Below are 22,468 nucleotides of genomic sequence, written 5' to 3'. Positions count from 1 at the left end.
ATGTGGCCCTGGGACCCGTCTGGTGTCTGACCTTTTCTGCCAGGGCCTCTGGTGCACTTGTCAGTACACCTTTGGCCCCCAGAGAGTTTTGCTCATATGCTGTAAAACTATTTTGGCCTCATCAAACTCAGCCTTATTAGTCTATACGTGTGTCTCTGTTTGGGGATAGAGAAACTGAGGTTTCAACCAAGTAAAAGAAAAATCTTGATTATTCCCTACAGACTTTTTCTTAGTAAAATAAGAGCTGACGTTTAGACGATGTGAGAAAAGACTGAGAAAAGTATTATCGTTGTTGAAAGGATTTTTCCTGGACTTCAAAGAAACTGTTTCCACACTGAAAGTCTCCAGATAAATAACTTTGCTTTTATTTTTAATAGCGAAAGGACCCTTATATTGAAAAACAGAGTTGTAGTAAACCTATCTGAAATAGTCTACCTTTGGGTTCCAAACCCTGCTTCTGCCTTGGCCTCTGTTTCAGGCCAAGAATCCGGAGCCCGAGCCCCTGCCCCGTGTCCCCCACTCCTCCCTGCTCAGGGTCACGGTGAGTGGGGATCTTGCCACTCCAGAAGGTTCACAGTTAGCAGCCTGATCCAAGTTGGGTCCGTGCCGTTATGATCATCAAAAGCAGTGGTTTATCCCCTTAACTGCGTCACACTTTGGCCCCTGCCAGGAGCGGGAAGTGGACCTGCCGGTACCCGGCCCCATGCAGGTGGCACCATGGAGGCAACATTCCAGAAGCGCCCTCCATTCTCCCCGCTGCACTCTTGAGTTCATCCTGGGGTAGTACTTTTTCTCCCTTGTTGCCATTTGTTTGAACATAATTTCGTCTATGTTGTGTGTGTTCTTGCGCAGGAAATATTACCTCCTGGTTCTCATACGGGCTTTTCTGGATTACATTTGCCATTCATCGGTTTTACGTTCACCACGGAAAGGTATGTCAGCATTTATCGTTCAGCAGCAGAGCAGGAGCCTTCCCACGGCGGGGAGGGGGTGGGCGGGAGGGGATGAGCAGTCCGAGGGCGTGCTTCTGTGTGAGGCCGTGCCTGCGTCCGCCCGCCGAGAGGGCTGTGCTTACGGGAGCGTCGGATGGGTTTGTCCTTTAAAAATGCACACCTGGTGCTGCAGGTGGTGCCACATATAGTGGGGTCGGCAGACTTTCTCCATAAAGGGCCTGGTAGCACATACTTTAGGCTTTGTGATCTCTGTTGCATACTTTTCTTTTTTAACAACCCATTAAAAACGTAAAAACCATTTTCAGCTTATGGGAGGTACAAAAGCAGGCTCGAGAGGATTGGCCCTCGGGCCATAGCTTGCTGGCGCCCGATCTCTGTAGGCCAGCGGCGCCGGCAGGATCTGTGCTGATGGGACAGCAGTGGCCGCAGTTAGTGGCACGGTGTCCATGCACGCCCGGCTGAGCGCCGTCTTCATCAGGGCTCCCCCTCGCTTTTGCAGGGCTCTGAGCCGCGGCCCTGTCGCTCCCATGGGTGGGGCTTCAGTACAGTCCCCGCCGGAGCTGAGAGCATGAGCCCCATGTGTGGCTCCAGCCCCGGGAGCCCCCGGCTGGTGTTTGTCGGCCTCTGTCTCGCATGGGCCTCTGGCAGAGTTGTGTTGCCGGAGACGCTCTAACTTGCTTTTTAAAGGAAACTGGGCCAAGAAGAGAGGGGCTAGGAAGAAAGGCAGGTAAAATAAAACAAATGGAGCTGCCACGGTGCCTGAAGTGATACAGATTCCTTGTAGAAGAGGGTTACTTGTGCTCAAGCTTGTAGAAACTCTCTTCAGGTGTGAATGCCAGAGTTAAACAGCACGTAAGCCAAAGTTATGGCACATGCCTTCCAGCCAAGAGGAGGCGTTCCAGGGTGTGCTGGGCGTATTGATTTATTAGCCCCTCTGCAGAGGCTCTAGACCTTCCCACTGCATTCAGCTCACTGGGTGCCTATCACGAACCTGTGGATCCCAGCCCCGCCCCTCGACCGAGGCTCAGGTGTGTCGGGTTGGGTCCAGGGACCTCCTCCTGGAACGGACCCCGGACCCCGGCAGTGCCAGCCGGCACAGCGCCCTCGGGCCGCCTTTGAGAAACACCAGCCAGCCCCTCCTGTGAGTGTGTGTACGTGCTCGATGGGTGCCTCACTGCACGCGTTGTAGGACTCAGGAACGTCTCTGACATCACTGATGTTTAAAGCAAGAGGAACTAAGTAACCTGTCCCCGAGTTAAGCTCTGATGGAGAGAACCATCCTCGGCCTTAGTCTGTGCGTTGTGAGTCGGCTGGTCGTTGGTGAGGAGCTTAACTGTGCTGGTGAGAGTGCTGGCATTGAAGGAACCTTACAGGGTGTTTAGTCCTCGGGGGAAGATGAGCCCCGGAGGGTTGAAGGAACCATCTCCAGTCAGCGTGGAACCAGTGTGCCCTCGCCGGCTGGCCTCCGGGGTGAGCGTCCCGGGAAGCCTCTGCCTGATCCCAGCCAGGCCCCACCAGCCCAGCTCCTCATGCAGAAGGCCTTCTCTTTTCAGTGTCTAGTTGAGTGGACGCGATGATTTAGAAATTATGCTCTGTACTAACACAGCATTGTAAATCAACAGTACTTCAACAAGAAAGAAAGAAATTACCGTCCCCTCCCCTGCAGGGGCAATGTCTCTGACCAGCTCTGAGGGCGTCCTCTTCGCTGCCCGTGTCACCCAGTCATTTGCAGGAAGGAAGACTCTCGTCTAATTTTGGCTCCATAAACAATGAAGTCTTTTCACAAGTGTTTTTGTTTGCCAATTTAAAAAGGCTTATCTTTTACCCAGGAAGTTTTTAAATGCTAATGGAATCACTGTAAATTCTCAGTAGATCAGAAAACCCTGTTGCTTTCTCTGCAGCTGTTTTTCTGACCGGGGCGCTCTGAAGAGCATAATGCAGTCCAGCGCGCTGACCAAAGACGAGGGCGTGCAGCGGGATTTGGAGAACAGCCTGCAGGTTGAAGCCTATGAGAGGAGGATCCGGAGGCTGGAGCAGGAGAGGCTGGAGCTGAGCAGGAAGCTGCAGGGTGAGTGGCAGCGCTGCCTCTGCAGTGGGGTCTGCTTGCCGCTGCGTGGGCCTGCACTCATGTGTGTCCCTTCCCCAGAGTCCACCCAGACCGTCCAGTCCCTCCACGGCTCGGCCCGGGCCCTGGGCAGTTCGGCCCGGGATAAAGAGATCAAAAAGCTGAACGAAGAAATCGAACGTCTGAAGAACAAAATAGCAGGTAAGTGTTCTAAAGTCGAACTGCTTAGTCTCTATTCTTGGGCATTCGTCTCTGCCAAGAAAATTTTCAGAGTCCTTTTCATTGGATGGAAAAGCAGGAAAAAAAAAGGTTAAACTTTAGCAAAGAGTTCTGGTGTTTTGCCAGTTTATTTAAAATCATTTCTCCAACTTGCTTAACTCTAATACTATAATGTTGTAGTTAACAGCTAGAATCAGTTCTTAATACTTTATGCATCAACTCTCAGAATATTTGGCATTTCTCTATCTTAATTCTCCTCCTTGTCGCTGTGAGACAGAATTGCCATAACTTGCCTTTCTGAAGCTTCCCTCAGTGGCTGTACTTACTTTCCAGTGTTTTAGATGCTGGTTCGATTGTCACGACAGTGTGTGTTTTGTGGTTCCTACGTTATCAGAGCTTCCTGAAGACTCAAGTCACCTTTAAGTCTTAACCCTTTACCTGACACATGGGTTGCTGCTGCACTTGACCCTCGTCTCAAATCAAACCTGAGTCAATTGCCTTCTCTCTGTTTCCTTGCTGGGACCCACCATCCCGATCCAGAAAAGGGCTTCCGCTGAGTCCATTACTTACTAAAACCCTCCTGCACCACTCGGCTGCACTGTGCTGGCTCACACAGGGAGCAGGGGCGAGACAGAGAGGCTCACGCCGCCCTGGGGCTCACGGTCCCGGGGAAGGGTGCCTAGACAGAGGGGCAGAGCCAAGTCTGGTGGGTCTGCTCAGGTGTGCCGGTGGCCATGTGCGTGCCTGAGAGAGAACGTCAGAAAAGCCTCGAGGGCATTTGGGATTATTAAATAATTCCCTGTCAGTAAGTCAGATCACAAAGTTTTGCATGTAAGGGAATACGCTTTCTTTTCTCTTTTGCTCAGATTCAAATAGGCTCGAGCGACAGCTCGAGGACACGGTGACTCTTCGCCAGGAGCACGAGGATTCCACGCATCGACTGAAGGGCCTGGAGAAGCAGTACCGCCTGGTGCGGCAGGAAAAGGAGGATTTCCACAAGGTAGTCAGAGGCCTCGTTTGTGTGAGAGAGGTTTACGTGATCTTGCGGAGTGTGAGGTTGAGTTCGTGCGTACGTTCGAAGATGTCCAGGCCCCTCGCGTGTGTGCGGGATCCTGACCCCTGCTGCCCGAGGCTCGCAGGGAGCGAAACCGGCGGCCGCCTCCCGCGGGGCCGATCCCGGTCGTGGGCGCTCTTCAGCGCGTCGGCTGCACGGGCGCACTGTCCGGTCATCGTCTTGAACCTCGGACGCAGCCTGCCGAGCGGGCGGCATCCCCGCGTGAGGACTGAGGGTTTTCCCTGCGCTGGCCCAGCTGGCTTAGGGCGCTTGTCCTCACCTGAGCCAGAGCCCCTGTCCTTCCTGCCCGGCCTGCAGCTGCCTGCACTTCTGGCCAGGCTTTGCGAAAGAGGCCATAGCTCCTTTATAACATTGATTTTCAGTGAGACGCGTCCAACTGTGTTCAGACAGCAGTATGCTCACACCGGTGAGGACCACGTTGGCTAAAGTACATTCAGTTGTTGACCCCGTGGTGGGGGTCTGTTTTCTGAATCGAGCAGGATTTCCGTTCCCCGTGGTATGGTACCACCTGCAGGGCTTCGTCTCAGAGGCGCAGGTGGGCCGGAGAAACCTGCAGCGGGCGGGTGCACAGGGGCTTCTCCTCCCTGTGGCGGCAGCTGCCCTGCCGGCCTGCTCAGATCCTGCTGCTCCAGCCGCGGGCCAGCAGGTGCCACGGTGACTGAGCAGCCCCATTGTCAAGGATCGGCTGCAGGGAGCAGATTGCTTTTATACAGTTCTTTACTTTGATTGAAATCTGAAGCATTTTTGTATATAATATGTTCTTTTCTGATTCTGCTGGGTTTAAGTAACTAGATTGGTGACCAGATTCATGCTTCATCTACTTTTGCGATTGTGTGGATGACACAGGGGAGAGGTCGAAATTCCCGAGCCAGGCTTGCCTCTGTAAGCAGTCTGCTCACATCATAGGAGGGTCTCACTGGTCTCAGGTGGGCTTCTTCAGGCTGCACTGGGACAAACAAAGGGCTTTTTCCAGGAAGGTCAGTTCTCGGGGCTGTGGCTACAGCCTGTAACCAGATCTGCTGTCACTTTAACCCCCTAGTACAGTGAAAGACAGTGCTTCTCGCCTTCCAGTCCGTGTTAGGCAAACGTAAACCATCTGTAATTTAACTCTTTGTGTTCAGCAATTGATTGAGGCTTCCGAGCGGTTGAAGTCCCAGGCCCGGGAACTGAAAGACGCCCACCAGCAGCGGAAGCTGGCCCTGCAGGAGTTCTCAGAGCTCAACGAGCGCATGGCCGAGCTCCGGTCCCAGAAGCAGAAGGTGTCCCGGCAGCTGCGGGACCGGGAGGAGGAGGTGGAGGCGGCCGTGCAGAAGGTGGACGCGCTGAGGCAGGAGGTCCGCAGGGCCGACAAGAGCAGGAAGGAGGTAGCTTCTCGGGGCTTCGGGGGATGCTGCTGGGGCGCCTGGGAGATCCCAGTAAAACAGCTTTGGGAGCTTAGGCTGCCTCACGTAAATCACTTGAAAATACAATGGATCTTAAATTTCACGTGAAGCCAAGTAGGCGCTTTGCTAAGCGTTTATTTTGTAGCTCTCAGCCCTTGTTCCCTGTTTGTGAAGTTATTAAAGGAAGTTCCTGCAGTACTAAAATTTTAAAGCAGAATAGAGGGTATTCATGAACAAGAAATACCATAGAAACACGTCATGATGTGACACAGCATGGCTTCAGGAGACACGAAGGCTTCTAGGTGCGCGACGCCGGCTGCCCGGCTTCGGGATCCTTGACACTCAAAAATCACTGAGGGCCCCGAAGGGCTTCTGTTTGTGTGGTTATAGGTCTTAATGTTTACCATGTTAGAAATTAAAACTGAAAATATTCTCAGTATAACAACAGACTCATTACATGTTAACATAAATAACATTTTTATGAAAAGTGACTAGTTTTTTAAAATATAGTGAGAAGTGTGGCATTTTTAACATGCTTATGCTTTTCTTTAATGTCTGACTTAATAGAAAACACCCGGGTTCTCGTATCTGTTTCCGCATTGTCTGGAGTGATACGCTTTTTTGTATAATGTACATGAAGAAAGCCCAGCTCCTAAGGTAGGGACTTAGAAGGGGAAGGGCCTTGCAGACCCTAAAAGGGCCTCAGGACCCCACTTTGAACTGCTGCCCGAGATGATTTCAAACTTTCTACTACCAACAGGCAACATATTTCCCACAACCCTTCCTTTAAAATTCTGTTAGGGTTTACTCGGTAAACTGAGTGGGAGGGCCCGGAAGTATATGCTCTTGTTCCTTTCGTGTTCAGGGCTCTTTGTCCTTTGGCCTCAAAATGCCTATTTGTTTTCTTCTTAGACAGTTGATTTTGCAACCCCAGTACATTTGTAGTTCTAACCAACTGTAACTCTTTGTAGTGAACCCCTAATTAAGCATGACCATTCCAGTTCTGGGTGAAATGATACTGTGTCTGGGGTTTGCTTTAAAATGATTGGGGAGTAGCCATGCAGCTGAAGCAGGCCCAGGGTGCTACCTCTTGACGCTGGGTCATGGCACATGGGCTTCATTATACCACTCTATCTACTTTTGTGTATGTTTCAAATCTTCTATTAAAAAAAAAAATGAATCTGGGACTTCCCTGCTAGCGCAGTGGTTAAGAATCCACCTGCCAGTGCAGGGGACACAGGTTCAAGCCCTGGTCCGGGAAGATCCCACATGCCACGGAGCAAATAAGCCCATGCGCCACAACTACTGAGCCTGCGCTCCAGAGCCCGTGAGCCGCAACTACTGAGCCCGCATGCCACAACTACTGAAGCCCGCATGCCGCAACAAGAGAAGCCACCGCAATGAGAAGCCCGCGCACTGCAACAAAGAGTAGCCCCTGCTCGCCACAGCTAAAGCCCGCGGGCAGCAGCAAAGACCCAACACAGCCAAAAATAAATAAGTAAAATTAAAAAAAAAAAAAAAAAAAAAAAAGAATCTGTATTCTACGGGTATTGGAGTATTTGTTTTCACAAACTGGTATCTTTTCTTGAAATATAGTTTCAAAGTATCAATTTAAATTAGAATTTAAACTTGCTTTATTACTAACCAGCCATTCCAGTTAAGTCCTGAAGTGTATTTCTCAGCCTTTACTTCGTGATCAAAATCTGATGAAGAGCGAAGAATTAACAAGGTTTCGTTCGCTTAGAGTTCCTTCTGGGTAAAGGTCTAGCTGCCGCGGTGGAGCTGGTTTGTGTTGATAAAAAGCGGTGTTCTCCTTCCTTAGCTGGAAGCTCAGCTCGAGGACGCCGTGGCCGAGGCCTCCAAGGAGCGCAAGCTGCGTGAGCACAGCGAGAACTTCTCCAAGCAAATAGAAAGTGAGCTTGAAGCCCTCAAGGTAGTGCTCGGTTAGGTCTTTATTCTTTCTGAGAGAGCAGACTCATCCTTAGTGGCTGCCGGGCGGGAGTCACCTTAAACGATGCGATTGTCGGGGCTCCGACCCGGCGTGGGGCGGGGGGGGGGGCCGGGAACGCGATGTGAAAGCTTATGGGAGCTTCTCACCTTTAAAAACCGGGTTCCTTCGTTTCCTTGTGTAAATGTTTCCGGCAGTCTAGAGCCAGCCCTAGCAAACTGACGCCTCATGCTTTCTCTGTGTCTGGGGTTTCTAAACTCGGTGGAGTCCGTGTCTGGAAAAGCTTACAGCCCATGTCCTGCGCTGACAGTGGAAGAGCCGGACTGGTGGCCCGGGGCCCTCGTCCAGGGCAAGAGGGCAGTGGGGTGGCTGGGGAGGGGCGGGGGAGCGGGGGAGGGCTGTAGTGGCTCCTCATGGGCTTGGCGAGACTTCAGATCCGGGACTCCACTTTCTGAGCCTGGGTTTCCTCATCTGTGAAATGCAGACGATGGGTCTTCTCTCGCCCTCACACCTGGCCCGTCCCCCCAGCACACATCCCCGAGGTGTCAGCTTCTCCCCGTCGTCTCTGCTTCCACGGGCAACACCTTTTGCCTGGACTCGGTAGCCTGTGACTGCGTCTCCCCATCCCTTTCTGTGCCCTCTGCAGTCTACTCTCCACACAGCAGCTCGTTACACCAACGTCAGAGCTCGTCATGTCATCAGTGCCCTCTGACGGCTTCCTGCAGTGCTCGAATAACCCTGACCTCCTCCCCCGTGCCCCCCGATTCCTCCTGTTCTTCAGACACTTGCAGCTTGTCCCCCCACTCCCCTCACTCAATGCCTCTGCCCTGGCTGGGCCCCCGCCTCCCCCGTGATGAAGACCTTCCTAGCCTGATGGCTCACTTCCCACATCACCACCCCATGTGGCCCTGTTAGCAGGAGGGTGCCTGGCATACGGTCAGCCCTCCAGAGAATATTGTTGCGTGAGTGAACGAACAGTGTGAGGAGACCTTGAGGACCATTCGTGTCAGAGTGTGAGACGGGGCCTCTGGGTCCCAGGCAGATCTGGGCTCACCCCTCCCAGGGCGCGCGCGCGCACACACACACGCACCCCCCCACACACACCCGCCCCAAAGCCTGCCCTGCAGCTGTTAGAAGGATCGGTGTCCGTCGGCAGGGCAGAGGAAGAAGCGCTTGCAAGTGTCTGCTGTGTTCGGGGTGATGCCTGAGCCTCGAGGAGGGCGCAGAGATTTGTCATTTATTCCAACCTTTATCTTCAGATGAAGCAAGGAGGCCGTGGGCCAGGTGCTGCCTTAGAACATCAGCAGGAGATTTCCAAGATAAAATCTGAGCTTGAGAAGAAAGTCCTATTTTATGAAGAGGAATTGGTGAGACGCGAGGCCTCCCACGTGCTGGAGGTGAAGAATGTGAAGAAAGAGGTGCACGACTCTGAAAGCCAGCAGCTGGCCCTGCAGAAGGAGGTCCTGGTGCTGAAGGACAAGTTAGAGAAGGCCAAACGTGAGCGGTGAGTCCGCACAGCCCCGCGGCGCGGAGGCCTCGGGCTGCGCCGGGCCCGGGGAGGAGTGTTGGCAAAGTCGGGAACCCCTAAAACCTCTCCCACCTTCTCAGGCACAGTGAGATGGAGGAGGCCGTGGGCACAGTCAAAGACAAGTACGAACGAGAAAGGGTGATGCTGCTTGAGGAAAACAAGAAATTAACTGCTGAAAACGAAAAGGTGATTTAAAGGATCTGAACTGTCACTTTGTGGATGCTGTAATTTTTTCGTTCTTGAGTCTTAGAAGTTTGGTATTTTAAGTATTTTAATTTTTAAGTGAAGTAATATGTTTGATCTTTTAAGTGGGATGTTTTCATTTGGTTACAAGCTGCTAATTACCTGAAACCAGTAGCTCTGATCACTTTGATGTTAAGATTTGTATTGAAACGTGACTTAAGTTAGATATGATCAGAAAGTCCACATTGCAAACTTCGTTTGGGAAACTCTCATAACGATTAAAGAAAACTTTCAAAATTCAAAAGAACTTGTAATTTTCATAATGTAACGAGTTGTGTTACAATTGTTTAATTTCAGCTTTGTTCCTTTGTGGATAAACTCACAGCTCAGAACAGACAGCTGGAGGATGAACTGCAGGATCTGGCAGCCAAGAAGGAGTCGGTTGCCCACTGGGAAGCCCAGATCGCGGAAATCATTCAGTGGTACGTGCACGGCGAGCCCCGTGGTGCGGCCCAGCTGGCGCCCCCCATCATGGTTTCCCCCAGCTGCCACCTCCTCCTTCCCACCTCACGCGCTGTCTCTGAGGTCTAACCCTACAGATCTCGCCTGTTTCCCCCAAATCGGTACCGTCTGGGGGCAGCAGTTCTGTCCAGTGATCGTGACATTGGACTGACGGTGGAGAAACACCACCACCAAGTCCCCAAGGGTGTGGGTCGCGCTGGCCCGCCCCACGTGTCCTGGCTGAAACGGAGGCAGAGCTTCTGGGAAGCACGGCTGCACGAAGGCCCAGGAGCCCCAGAGAGCGAGCTGGGACTGGCCTCCCCTGACAGGGTGTGGGCTCGTCATGGGTGACAGGGGGTGACATGGCATTGGGCCGCCGTGTCCTGAGGAGGGGCGGTGGGTGCCTCTCGCTCACGGGATGGCTGTTCCCCTCCAGGGTCAGCGACGAGAAGGATGCCCGGGGCTATCTTCAGGCCCTGGCTTCGAAGATGACCGAAGAGCTCGAGGCACTGAGGAGCTCCAGCCTGGGGTCAAGGACACTGGTAGGTCTGGGTCTGAAATGCTCACTTCTGTTGCTGGGGGATCATCGGTGGCTCCAGATGTGAACGTGCAGGTAATTCAGTGACGTGGGAGGTTTCTGTGTGGCTAGCATCTTGTCGGGCGTCAGGAGATCGCAGATGACTTTGATACCGTTCACTTATTTAGCAAATCACTGTTGAGTAGCAGGCTCTGTGGCACAGTCTTAACTTCGCAGGACAGGATTCCGCCGTCGAGGAGGTTTGCTTTATTGGTGTGTTTGTGTAGATCTGTCCGTCTGTCCAGCAGTCTGTGTGACTCTGGGCGCCGGGCCGGTGGTGCTGGTCCCCGTGCAGCAGCTCGCGCCCCGTTCTCTCCTCCACCGTTTACCCTTGTTAAAATACACGTGTGAGTTACTTTGTGAATAATATACAGAGTGAGAGTAAAGGTGAAGAGGAGCAACTTCATTAGGATTCTGGCTAGAATTAAACTTAGTGAACGCACAGTTTTATTCCATGTTTTCCTGGTTTGAAGGTATATTTACCAAGGTGGGGGGGCCAGTCCTTTCGGGTGGACTGAACTGCTGGCCCCTGTCCCACGGGGCCTGGAGCACGTGTGGCTTGTAGACGCCGAACCTCAGGAGTCCGTCTCTGATAGGTTCCAGCTCATCCTTGACCTCTTGCTCTTCTTGTGTTTCCGTCACCAAAACACAATACGTTTTTTGTTTTGTTTTTATTTATTTATTTATTTTTGGCTGTGTTGGGTCTTCGCTGCTGCACGCGGGCTTTCTCTAGTTGCGGCGAGCGGGGGCTACTCTTGGTTGCGGTGCGCGGGCTTCTCGTTGCGGTGGCCTCTCTTGTTGTGGAGCGTGGGCTCTAGGCGCGCGGGCTTCAGTAGTTGGGGCTCTAGAGCGCAGGCTTTGTAGTTGTGGCGCATGGGCTTAGTTGCTCCACGGCATGTGGGATCTTCCCGGACCAGGGCTCGAACCTGTTTCTCCTGCATCGGCAGGTGGATTCTTAACCATTGTGCCACCAGGAAAGTCCAGAACACAATACGTTTGAAAACATGGACAGCTCATAATTTTATTGAAGGAAAAAATACCGCTGTGTTCTTTGCTCCACGATTGGAAAACATTTTCATTTTTACATTTATAAACACCATTAGAATGCTCAGTAAATTTTTTTGTTTCTATTTTTTTCTTTTCTTCCAGTCATGTTTACAACTACACTGGCATTTATAAACTGCGTTAAATAAAGTTTGTGCACAAACCTCATGAAAGATGAAAGAATATGTCCTTTTAGCAAAATGGGATTGTTGAGATTCTTTTTTTTTTAAATTTATTTATTAATTTTTGTCTGCGTTGGGTCTTCGTTGCTATGCGCGGGCTTTCCCTAGTTGGGGCGAGTGGGGGCTGCTCTTCGTTGTGGTGTGGTGGCTTCTCTTGTGGCAGAGCATGGGCTCTAGGCACACAGGCTTCAGTAGTTGTGGCACGTGGGCTCCAGTAGTTGTGGCTCGCGGGCTCTAGAGCACAGGCTCAGTAATTGTGGCGCACGGGCTTAGTTGCTCCGCAGCATGTGGGATCTTCCCGGACCAGGGATTGAACCCGTGTCCCCTGCATTGGCAGGCAGATTCTTGACCGCTGCACCACCAGGGAAGCCCCCGTTGAGATTCTTGTTGCAAAATACAGTGTGGATAGTTCTTCGTGTTGAAGGACTAACTGGATGAGAATGTCCTTAGAAGTGTATTGTCCTTAGAAGTGCGTTGTCTGTTCACTTATCCATTCTTGAGAAAGTTCCTCTAGGATGTGGTCCCCTGAGCCTTCTCTCAGCTTATCAGTCCCGCTGTCACCGCTAGATGGAGCCCTGCTCTGCTCTTCCATACCCTCTTCTGATTGTGAACCATCTCTCTCACTCCGTTTTCTCCTCTTTCTTCTTATGGAGGAAAAATGAAAAATTCTTAACCGTATTCAGTGAAAGCCTAAAAAAAAGTCTACAAGATAATCTCTCCAGATTTCTCTTATGTTCTTGAAAGTCGGTGAGATACATCAGGCAGCTCAGTAAGAAAATGGAAGAATGCTGTCCTCAAGCTGGTTTATTTCACTATGGCTTCAACCTTCTAGGTCATTCCATCGTTCTTCCTTTCTGTTATTATTTTAGTCTTTTATCATAGGTAGGAATAATTGATGAGTAATGACATAGTTACTAAAATGATGAAAGAGCAAAATGTTTCAAGACGTAGGAAAAATAAGATAACTGTGATCCTAGAATGTAACTTAAATTTGTAAAAGAGTGTAGCGGAGCCATGTAGAAATTACACTATAGGATCAGTTTATTCTTAAAGAAAAAAAAAAAACCATAAATTTTATTCTTTAGAAGACCTCTAAGAAAGAAGTCACAAAACTAAAATTGGATCCCATGGACTTTAATAACATCTGAGCGTTGATACTTAAATATAATAAAAGCTTAAGATTCAAAGAAGATGAATTACTTATTTGTTAGCATTAATTTTGTTAAACAAGTAAATAGCTTAAGAATGTATTTTTAATATTTGAACCAATCTCTACAGGATCCCCTTTGGAAAGTTCGCCGTAGTCAGAAGCTGGACATGTCTGCACGCCTGGAACTGCAGTCAGCTCTAGAGGCGGAGATCCGGGCCAAACAGCTCGTCCAGGAGGAGCTGAGGAAGGTCAAGGACATGAATCTCTCCTTTGAAAGGTGCCTGCGGGGCCTTGGGCCACCCGGGGGCTGGCACTTAGTCTGTGTTCAGTTAGACCTGGGTGCACGGGTATGTGTGAGCACTTCACCTCCCGGGGGCTGTGCTTATTAGTGTTTTCAGGAAAAAATGAGAGCATGAGAGTCTGCAGTTTTGAAGTGTATGAACAGGGGTACTTGTCGTGCCTGCCCTGCCACTTTCCCAGTCACCTGAGTTAACCGCCCCCCGCCCCCCCAACATCTTGACACTCTCTGAGCCAGCCCAGAGATAACCTGGGCTCTGGGCACTTAAAGCTGTTTATTTTTCATTTTAGCAAACTAAAGGATTCCGAAGCCAAGAATAGAGAATTATTAGAAGAAATGGAAAATTTGAAGAAGAAGATGGAAGAAAAGTTTAGAGCAGATACTGGTAAATTAGAATCAACACGTCTGAATTTTTTTTTTTTTTAATTTATTTTTGGCTGCATTGGGTCTTCGTTGCTGTGCGCAGGCTTTTCTCTGGTTGCTGAGAGTGGGGGCTACTCTTCACTGCAGTGCGTGGGCTTCTCATCACGGTGGCTTCTCGTTGCAGAGCACGGGTTCTAGGCACGTGGGCTCCAGTAGTTGTGGCTCGCGGGCTCTAGAGCACAGGCTCAGTAATTGTGGCGCACGGGCTTAGTTGCTCCGCGGCATGTGGGATCTTCCCGGACCAGGGATTGAACCCGTGTCCCCTGCATTGGCAGGCAGATTCTTAACCACTGCGCCACCCAGGGAAGCCCCTGAATTATTTAAATATAAACCTTTTTTAATGAAATGGTTTTATTTTAGATTTCGTTTCTTTTAGGTTTAATAGTTTTTAGTTACATAAAGAAAGCACTTGGCATAATTCCAAAGTCCAAATTCTGAAGTAGAGTTTGTTCAAAGATGCCTTCTCCAAAGGTAGCTACAGTTTTTGTTTGGTTTATTCTTCCTTTGTTTCACCTTGAAAATATAAAGCAAATACCTGTACCTGTATAATTAGACAGTTGTGTCCCCCATGACTTCACAAAGGCCTGCCCTGCTCTGTTCTGTGCTCGGGCGAGGCCACAGCCCTCAGCTGGTCCCGGACCCTTCGCCCAGCACAGCCCAGCACCCGGCTGGGTGTTGGGCTGTTCTGGTCTCTTGCTGTCACAGAGTGCTGCGGTGAGTAGCCATGTGCCTATAGCATTTCCTATTTCTGTCCGTGTATTTTGGGGATAGATTTCCAGAAGTGGGATTGCCAGTCAGAGGTTAAGCATGCATACACTTAGCCTCAGCAGTGCTGGATTCTGCTCCAGTGCTTGTGCATTTGTGTCTCCACCACAGTGCAGGCGAGGGTTCTTGCCCCAGAGCCTCGCCCACAAAGTGTGATCTTACCCTGAATGGGTGAGAAGTATCACCACATTTGCATTTTTTCTTCTTATGGGCAAGATTGCACGTCTTTCCGTATGTTTGAGGGCTATTTGTATTTCTTATTCTGGTGACTTATGTATCTGTGTTTTCTGCCCATTTTTTAAAATTCACGTTGTGGCTTTTTCTTAATTTTTAGAAGCTTTTTATTTATTGAGGACTAGAACCTTTTGTTTGACAGAAGTTGCAAATATTTTTCCTTGTTTGTCTTTTGTCTTTGTTTATGATTTTTTTTGCTTTTGTTGTTGTTTTTTTTGTTTTGCCAAGCGTAAGGTGTTTTTATTGTTTTTTAAAGTTTTTGTGTGTCAAATTTATCAGTTTTTTCCCTTTTTTGAGTCACAGGGCAATACCCCCAAGTCCCCAGTTGCTCAAGTAACTCACCCATGTCTTCTTCTGACACTTGCATATCTCACTTTTAACATTTAGATTACTGACCTATCTGGAATTTACTATGATGTACAGTTTGAGGGGCGGGCCCCGTTTTATCTTTTTCCTGTGGCTAGTTAGTTGTCCAGTACCAGTTATTAAAAAGCTCCCCTCGCTACTGATTTCAGATGTGGGTCTTATCATAGATGAGGTTTAATTACCATGGGCACTGGGAGCTCTTCCTGGATTTTCTCCCCTGCTCATTGTTCATGGGCAAGACCCCCCGATTCTAACTAGAGAGGCTTTAATGAATCTGCTTTAGTATCTGGTAGGTCTCTTCCCCCCACCCACCCCCTCATTTTTAGAGATTTCCAGATAGTCTTCCTCAGTTACTCTCTCAGATTTATCATTTAACTGACAGAGAATTGATATCTCGATGACAGTGAGTCTTTGCATCTTGAATTTTTTACCTTGACTAGTCTCATTTTGTTCTTACAGGACTCAAACTTCCAGATTTTCAGGATTCTATTTTTGAGTACTTCAACACTGCACCTCTTGCGCACGATCTGACGTTTAGAGTAAGTAATTATTTTTTTAAAGTGACAGATGAATTGATGACAAGTTAGAAATCGCTTACTGTGATTTGACTACCTGCGGGGCCGCAAACCCGCGGTACGTTGGCCCCTGGCAGTTTAGCTCAGCTGTGCCGACCCTGCAGTTGACCAGGGGCTAAATGTGTGTGGTTGGAAGCAGTTAGGATGTTTGAGACGTTCACGGAGAGGCCCCACAAGTTAGGTGGAGGGTAGGAGAGTGCTTGGCATGTTGCGGGAGGGGGTCCACACTGGCCTCTGCCTGTGTGCTGAATATTTCAGGCAGTTTTTAAACCACAAGTTCTCACGCTGAAGAATGAGCCGGTCGTGTTCCCGTTTCAGTACGGTGCAGCCTCTCCGGGGCGGAGGTGGGTGGCTTGGAAGGACAGTCCGGCCCGGGCCCGTGTTGCGGTCCTGGTGCTGGAGTTCATCGCCTCTGCTCGGGGCGATCCGACCGCACAGGAGGAGCCCCGAGCAGCCCCTCCAGCTTGGGGAGCGGCCGCTGGTCTGAGTGGATCCTGCTTCCCTCCCCTTCCGCTGCGCACTCTTCACATCGCTCTGTGGAGGCAGGATGGTCTCTGCAAAACTGCGGGGCTGGGCCCTTCCCAGCAGCCCCTTCAAGCAAGCTGCAGCGGGAAACTAGTGAAGGGAGATCTCATTAATGGGACTTCTGATGTGTTTGCCGTTGCTTTTGTTTTCTAACTTTTTATCAGAACATTTTAAACCTGCAGGAAAGTTGAAAGAATAGTACAGTGAACATATGTATCTGACCTGGCATGTTGCTGCGCTTGCTTTCTCTCTCTCTCTCTCCGCATGCACATGGACCTTTTTCCCCTGAGCTTTGAGTGTGGGTTGCAGGCATCATGACCCCTAATACACTCAATACTCCAGCGTTTCTTTCCTGAGTTGAAGACGTTCCCCTGCGTATCCACAGTGCCATCACCACGCGGGGATGGTTGGCACTGATGCCGCAGCGCACAGCTGCCTTCCCTCCAGCTCAGGAGCCAGAGCTCGTGTCTCTTTGGTCTCCTTTAATCTGGAGATGTGCCCCTGTCTCCCCCACCCCCCACTTCGGTGTTTTTTGTGTTTTTTTTTTTTTTTTTTTTGCGGTACGCGGGCCTCCCACTGCTGTGGCCTCTCCCGCCGCGGAGCACAGGCTCCGGACGCGCAGGCTCACCGGCCACGGCCCACGCGCCCAGCCGCTCCGCGGCACGTGGGATCCTCCCGGACCGGGGCACGAACCCGCGCCCCCCGCATCGGCAGGCGGACTCCCAACCACTGCGCCACCAGGGAAGCCCCCCAACTTTGTTTTTTATAGCATTGATATTTTTGTAGTGTCCAGACCAGTTGTCTTGTAGAAGGCCCTCCACTCTTCCTCTTGATTAGATGTGGGTTGAACATCTTGATGTGAACTCTGCGCGGGAGATGGTGTGTTCTCCCCGTGAGCGGAGGCCAGTTTGCTCAGCACTGGGGACGCTAAGCTTCTTGACCCTTAGGTGGAGGTGGTGTCTGCCAGACCAGACCCCACCCCGGGAAGGGCCCTGGGAGCAATCAGCAGTCACCGTGGGTTAGCGGACGACCGTGATCCTTGCCTAGATCAGTTGTTAGAAAATCCAGGCGGATCTGTATTGCCCCCACCGTTCTGGGCACACACCTGTTTACATTCACCTGTCAAGAGGGTTTTTTTAATCAAATTTGTGATGCTGCCTTTTCCCTGAAGTCCTCAGTTTTCAAGAGGCAAATACATGCAACCGTTCACACCCGCGGTACGTACAGAACCTGCCGCTGCGCAGCCTGGTGCCTTCTCCTGGCCCTACATGGCCAGACACCGTCGTCGGGGCAGATACAGACTCCCGAGAAGCAAACACTCGGGTTGTTAACGGGGGTGGAGTGGGGGTGGGGGCGGGCAGCAGTGGCTTTTCTGTAAAATTTTGGACAGCGTAGCAGTCCGTGTGGCGGCAGGTGGTTTCTGGCTCGGGCCTTCCATCTCCGTGGGCGGCCAGCGGAGCGGGTTCAGCATGGTGGCAGAGGCTCTGACCTCAACCTCAGACTGTGCAGCCAGCACCCCTGTCATTTTCATGCTTTAGTCCCTCACTACCCTGTGATTTAAGTAGGAAGGACATTTACTGATGGAAAGAAAACAGTCCTTGGTCAGAGTCTGAGTGTGCTAGGAGGGTTTCCGGACATGAGAAATGTCTGATTGAAGCTTCTCTTCTGCTTTCCCCTTATTAAGCTTGCTGTTTATACTAGAAATGTTTGCCACAATGAGTGAATCAGTACATTTTCACGCAAGGTTGTTTTTGTTTGTTTGTTTTTTAAAGGAGCCTTTTTTTAAAAAATTTATTTGTTTATTTATTTATGGCTGTGCTGGGTCTTCGTTTCTGCGCGAGGGCTTTCTCTAGTTGTGGCAAGCGGGGGCCACTCTTCATTGCAGCGCGCGGGCCTCTCACTGTCGTGGCCTCTCTTGTTGCGGAGTGCAGGCTCAGTAATTGTGGCTCACGGGCCCAGTTGCTCCGCCGCATGTGGGATCTTCCCAGACCAGGGCTCGAACCCGTGTCCCCTGCATCGGCAGGCGGACTCCCAACCACTGCGCCACCAGGGAAGCCCCTCCCGCAAGTTTTTATTGGGTGGGAATGATGATTTTGTTCCTCCCGTCTGTCGCAACCGAGGACTCTGTCTCCTCCTCCTCCTCCTCTCTGCCAGCCTCTTGGGAAGAAGGAAGTCACTGCCGGCGCCGGCTCCCCGCGCCCTCACTCACATCAGCAGAGTGGCACTGGACGTGCACCTCTCCTCCTCCTTCATTTGCATCCTTTTGATTAACCAACTAAATGAAACTAGTGGGGCTGTTACACGGCTAAAATTAAGTTACTTAATGTTCTTTTGCCCTTCATTTATCTAAAGATGGAACTGTAACTCATTTAACATACCTTATTTATGGGAGAAACTTGCTTATATTTGTAGCTAATTGATCTAGCCTTTCCCTTGTGAGTTTGCTTACAAATTCAAATATCGGAGTACACAGTTGTGCATGTGTTTTTTGTGTATGTGCTGCCTTCCCATCTGAATTTGGCTCCTTAGACAGCAGCCTAATTAATTCCAGCCATTGGAAAGTGTTTCTCTGATTTGGTTCGATGGGATTTCGATTCGGAACACAAGATAACAGCTGTAAACTGCTCTTGTAGGTACCTACCCAGCTACTTCTGTGTCACATTTATGAAGCTTTGTAAACTGTATATGTGCATCTGTGTAAATCGTAATTGCTGGTGATGAGGAAATGTTAGAATCTGGAACACTCATGAATGTGAAGTCATTTTTAGGTGGTTTTAGATGCAGCTTGAGCTTCAAATTGTGGAAGTAAATTGGGAATCGAGTTATCAGAACAGAACATTGCTTCCCTGTGTCATAAAGCTTCCAGGGAAATTTCTGCTTCTGGTCACAGGTCCATAGACCTTTTTTGACGGTAGTATTTTTTCTCGATCCCTGAGTTGAGGTTATGGAGCATGTGGCTCCTTGATCTTAGGGCTCCTGGGTGCAGAGTAAAATCACTGCTGAGTGACCTCAGAGGGTTGGCAGCTCCCGTTCCTGCCCTTAAATGGCTGGGGCTGGAGGATGGGGGATCCGGGCCGCGGTTGGAGGGTGAGGCCTTCGGCGACCACTGTGACTTGTCAGAGCCCACCCTCCCACGCGGCCGCCACCCCAGCCTCAGAACGCCGGGGACAGAGGCCTCGGAGAAGGTAGGACAGCTGTGAGTGAGGTGGGGTCCGTGGCGGGACGTCCCAGGACTAAGGACCCGTGCTGGGACCTTAGGTCCCCAAGGAAATGCACTTTTTAAATAAAGAACATGTAGTTGGAGTCTAAATTCTGCAGAATAAGCTCTTTTATTCCCACAGTATTTCTCTGCCTTTGTTTTCACAGACCAGCTCAACTAGTGAGCAAGAAACACAAGCTCCAAAGCCAGAGACGTCCCCACCAGTCTCTGTGGCCACAAGCACAGAACAGCAGGAGGTGAGAGTATTGCCCTGTTGATGCCCCAAGAGCCCTGGGGTCTGCCCCCTGCCCCCATGTCCACGCGCCTCGCGGGCCCTCAAACAGAAGCTGCCCTGATGCCTCACAGCTTGTCACTCCAAGCCTGGCTTGTGTTTGAGAATTACTGTCAGTGCATCAGCCAGATGAGGGCTGCTTTGACAGCTGTCTCAACAATGTAGTAAAGTAAAACGCAGGACTGTTCGTTATTAACGAGTTCTGTGTAAGAGGTGTGCTGAGCTAGGACGGTGCTCACCTGTCCACGCTTGTCCCCCAGGATGGGGCTCGGGCCCCTCAGAGGCCGCCCACCGTGCCGCTGCCCACCACACAGACCCTCGCTCTGGCGGGACCAAAGGTAGGCGGGACCTTGCTCTTCCCGGGGGGCCTTCTCGCGTCTAGACAACTTCTGTGTAAATAAGACGAACTTAGTGTTTTCACACACACAGTAATGTTTTGTTCTGAGTAGTGTGTAATCCAGAAAGCTTTAGGACCCTGTGTTTTCTATCCTTTTTAAAAAATATATATTTAAATAATTAATTTCTTTGTTTATTTTTGGCTGTGCTGGGTCTTCGCTGCTGCCCGTGGGCTTCCTCTAGTTGCAGCGGGCGGGGGCTGCTCTTCACTGCGGTGCACGGGCTTCTCATTGCAGTGGCTTCTCTTGTTGCGGAGCACGGGCTCTAGGCGCACAGGCTTCAGTAGTTGTGACACGCGGGCTCAGTGGTTGTGGCTCGCGGGCTCTAGAGCGCGGGCTCAGTAGTTGTGGCGCACGGGCTTAGTTGCTCCACGGCGTGTGGGCTCTTCCCGGACCAGGGATTGAACCTGTGTCCCCCGCATTGGCAGGCGGACTCTTAACCACTGCGCCACCAGGGAAGCCCCCTGTGTTTTCTTGATTAAGCCAGTGAGACATGAATGCATTTTAATTGGCTGATTTCAGAGTTTAACCTCCCCGGCCCTCTGTCTTCACTCCCCAGGCCGCATTTCCTAGTCCACTGGTAACCACTCTGTGCTCAGTGTCCATTAAGTCCCTTCTCCACATTTGTTGCCATTTATCTGGCTGCACTTTGAGCCTCAGAGAACCACGTGGTTTCTGGGAGGCACTTCTTCCTCAGCGTGAATGGAGTTCTGCTCAGTGTGCAGCTTCGTAACTTGTCTTTTTCGGAAATGTATCTTGGAGAGCTGTGCCATCAGTATGCACGGGTTCAGCGTAGGCCATGGCTTCAAGGTGTGACAAGGCCCTGGTTTCAAGCTTAGCAGGTGTCTGGCCTTACGTACTAGATGTTTTTTTTTTTTCTTTAACGTAGACATGGTCTTTTTTAAGCCTTCAGTCACAGACAGCCGTGCCAGCTAGAGATAGGGGGCTTGATTTTGTTTGAGACCAGCTAACAGCTTGGCTTTTGGACTGCGATTCTCGTGGAGTCAGGGATCAGACTGCTCTCTGGATTTTGTGCTGGTCACTCCCTTGCTTCCTACAAATGGTTCCACATCTTCACATGCCCCTGAAATGAATCCTTTCATTTGCCGCGTTAAGCTTCATGGACGCTGGCTGGGCTTCTCATTCCATTGTCCGTGGTGTCCTGTGTCTGTTCTCCCGACAAGGAGCATTGGGTCTTTCCAGACTCTTGCTGGGAGGAACAGCCCACTGTGGGTGGCAGCCCACTCCAAAACGTGGCCCAGGCCAGCCCCAGAGTCTCCGGCAGGCAAGGGGCTCGAGTCACCACGGCACCCCAGCCCGGCCAGCCTCGCTGGTGTGGGCAGCGAGGGTCCTCACTGAAGGCCGCACGTGTGGACTCATTTTCTGGCTCAGGCTCCGTGCGTGGGGTCACGCCGGGAGCTGCGCCCGTCGTGGTGGAAGCGTGTGGCTCAGCTTTTCCAGGGTGCACTCCAGTTGTTGGAACGCTTGGTTACAAGCAGACATGTCCCCAGTCCCCACCGCCCATGTCTCACCGCCTTGACCTTCTTCCCGCAGCCGAAAGCGCACCAGTTCAGCATCAAGTCCTTCTCCAGCCCCACGCAGTGCAGCCACTGCACCTCCCTGATGGTGGGGCTGATCCGCCAGGGCTACGCCTGCGAGGGTGAGTGTGGCCTGCGAGCCGAGAGGGGCCGGGCGTGGGAGTCACGGTGCAGGCCGGCGAGGCCAAGGGCAGCCTAGCCGTGAGGGGCCCAGGGCACATGCTCCTTCTCTGGCGTTACGACTGCTCGGTGAAGGTCTCTGAGTTGCGATCATGCTGCAGTGGACAGCGCGCTGCTCTGGGGCGACCAGGGTGTCTGTTGGTCCTTGTTTGTTACAAAGTGCAGCACCCACATCCCGTCCATGACCGTTCTCCAGGATGAGGAGAAGCGGAGAGTAAAGAGGACCTGACGGTCTTCCACTCTCAAGTCATTTGGAGATAAGCACCACTGTCTGGTCTCTTTTCTGCTAGTTTGTCATTGTCAGCATTTCAGGCCTCTGTGTTGTGCCCTTGCCCTGTGCTGGGGCTGGGCGGTCATGCGTGGCCAGCCGAGGTCCCGCGGTGAGAAGTGTGACGAGCCTGGGGCCGGAGCCCCCGAGCACAGGCGCCAGCCCCCCAGCGGGTGCTAGTGAGCGTGTGGAAAAGTTGCTCGATGCCAGCGTGCCCTGAGCGTTTGTGGGAACTGCTCTAAAAACTGTTTCCTTCTTGGGGTGCCACGCACGTCTGAGGCCACTGCTGCTTTGGAGGCACAGGTCTGACGGTGTGTTCTGTGCTTCCGCAGTGTGCTCATTTGCCTGCCACGTGTCTTGCAAGGACAGCGCTCCCCAGGTGTGCCCCATACCCCCCGAGCAGTCCAAGCGGCCTCTTGGTGTGGATGTACAGAGAGGCATAGGAACGGCCTACAAGGGCTACGTAAAGGTAGGACATTCCCCCTGCTGCCTGCCCAGGCAGGCATCCCAGCCTGGTGACCCACGGCCATGCCCAGCCGCCCTGGAAATCGGTCCCTTTGCTGCATGAAGCGACCCACATGCCGGTCCTGGGAGCCCCCCCCT

The 22,468-nt window shown here is 51.4% G+C and overlaps 1 protein-coding gene across 1 annotated transcript in view; it reads left to right on the top strand.

The window, feature by feature from the left end:
• Positions 1 to 22,468, top strand: part of CDC42BPB (CDC42 binding protein kinase beta) — a 66,443-nt gene that overhangs the window by 26,545 nt on the left and 17,430 nt on the right. Inside the window, 17 exon segments of the mRNA XM_055088506.1 lie at positions 853 to 932; positions 2,855 to 3,021; positions 3,100 to 3,219; positions 4,104 to 4,237; positions 5,434 to 5,676; positions 7,517 to 7,627; positions 8,902 to 9,146; positions 9,251 to 9,356; positions 9,711 to 9,835; positions 10,291 to 10,396; positions 12,936 to 13,084; positions 13,396 to 13,490; positions 15,353 to 15,432; positions 19,360 to 19,449; positions 19,745 to 19,822; positions 21,434 to 21,539; positions 22,198 to 22,334. Of these exon segments, the coding sequence (XP_054944481.1) occupies positions 853 to 932; positions 2,855 to 3,021; positions 3,100 to 3,219; positions 4,104 to 4,237; positions 5,434 to 5,676; positions 7,517 to 7,627; positions 8,902 to 9,146; positions 9,251 to 9,356; positions 9,711 to 9,835; positions 10,291 to 10,396; positions 12,936 to 13,084; positions 13,396 to 13,490; positions 15,353 to 15,432; positions 19,360 to 19,449; positions 19,745 to 19,822; positions 21,434 to 21,539; positions 22,198 to 22,334 (2,172 nt within the window).

This window comes from Physeter macrocephalus, chromosome 11 (assembly GCF_002837175.3).
Source record: "Physeter macrocephalus isolate SW-GA chromosome 11, ASM283717v5, whole genome shotgun sequence".
Taxonomy (NCBI): Eukaryota; Metazoa; Chordata; class Mammalia; order Artiodactyla; family Physeteridae; genus Physeter; species Physeter macrocephalus.
This window is presented reverse-complemented; position numbering and strand designations above follow the sequence as displayed.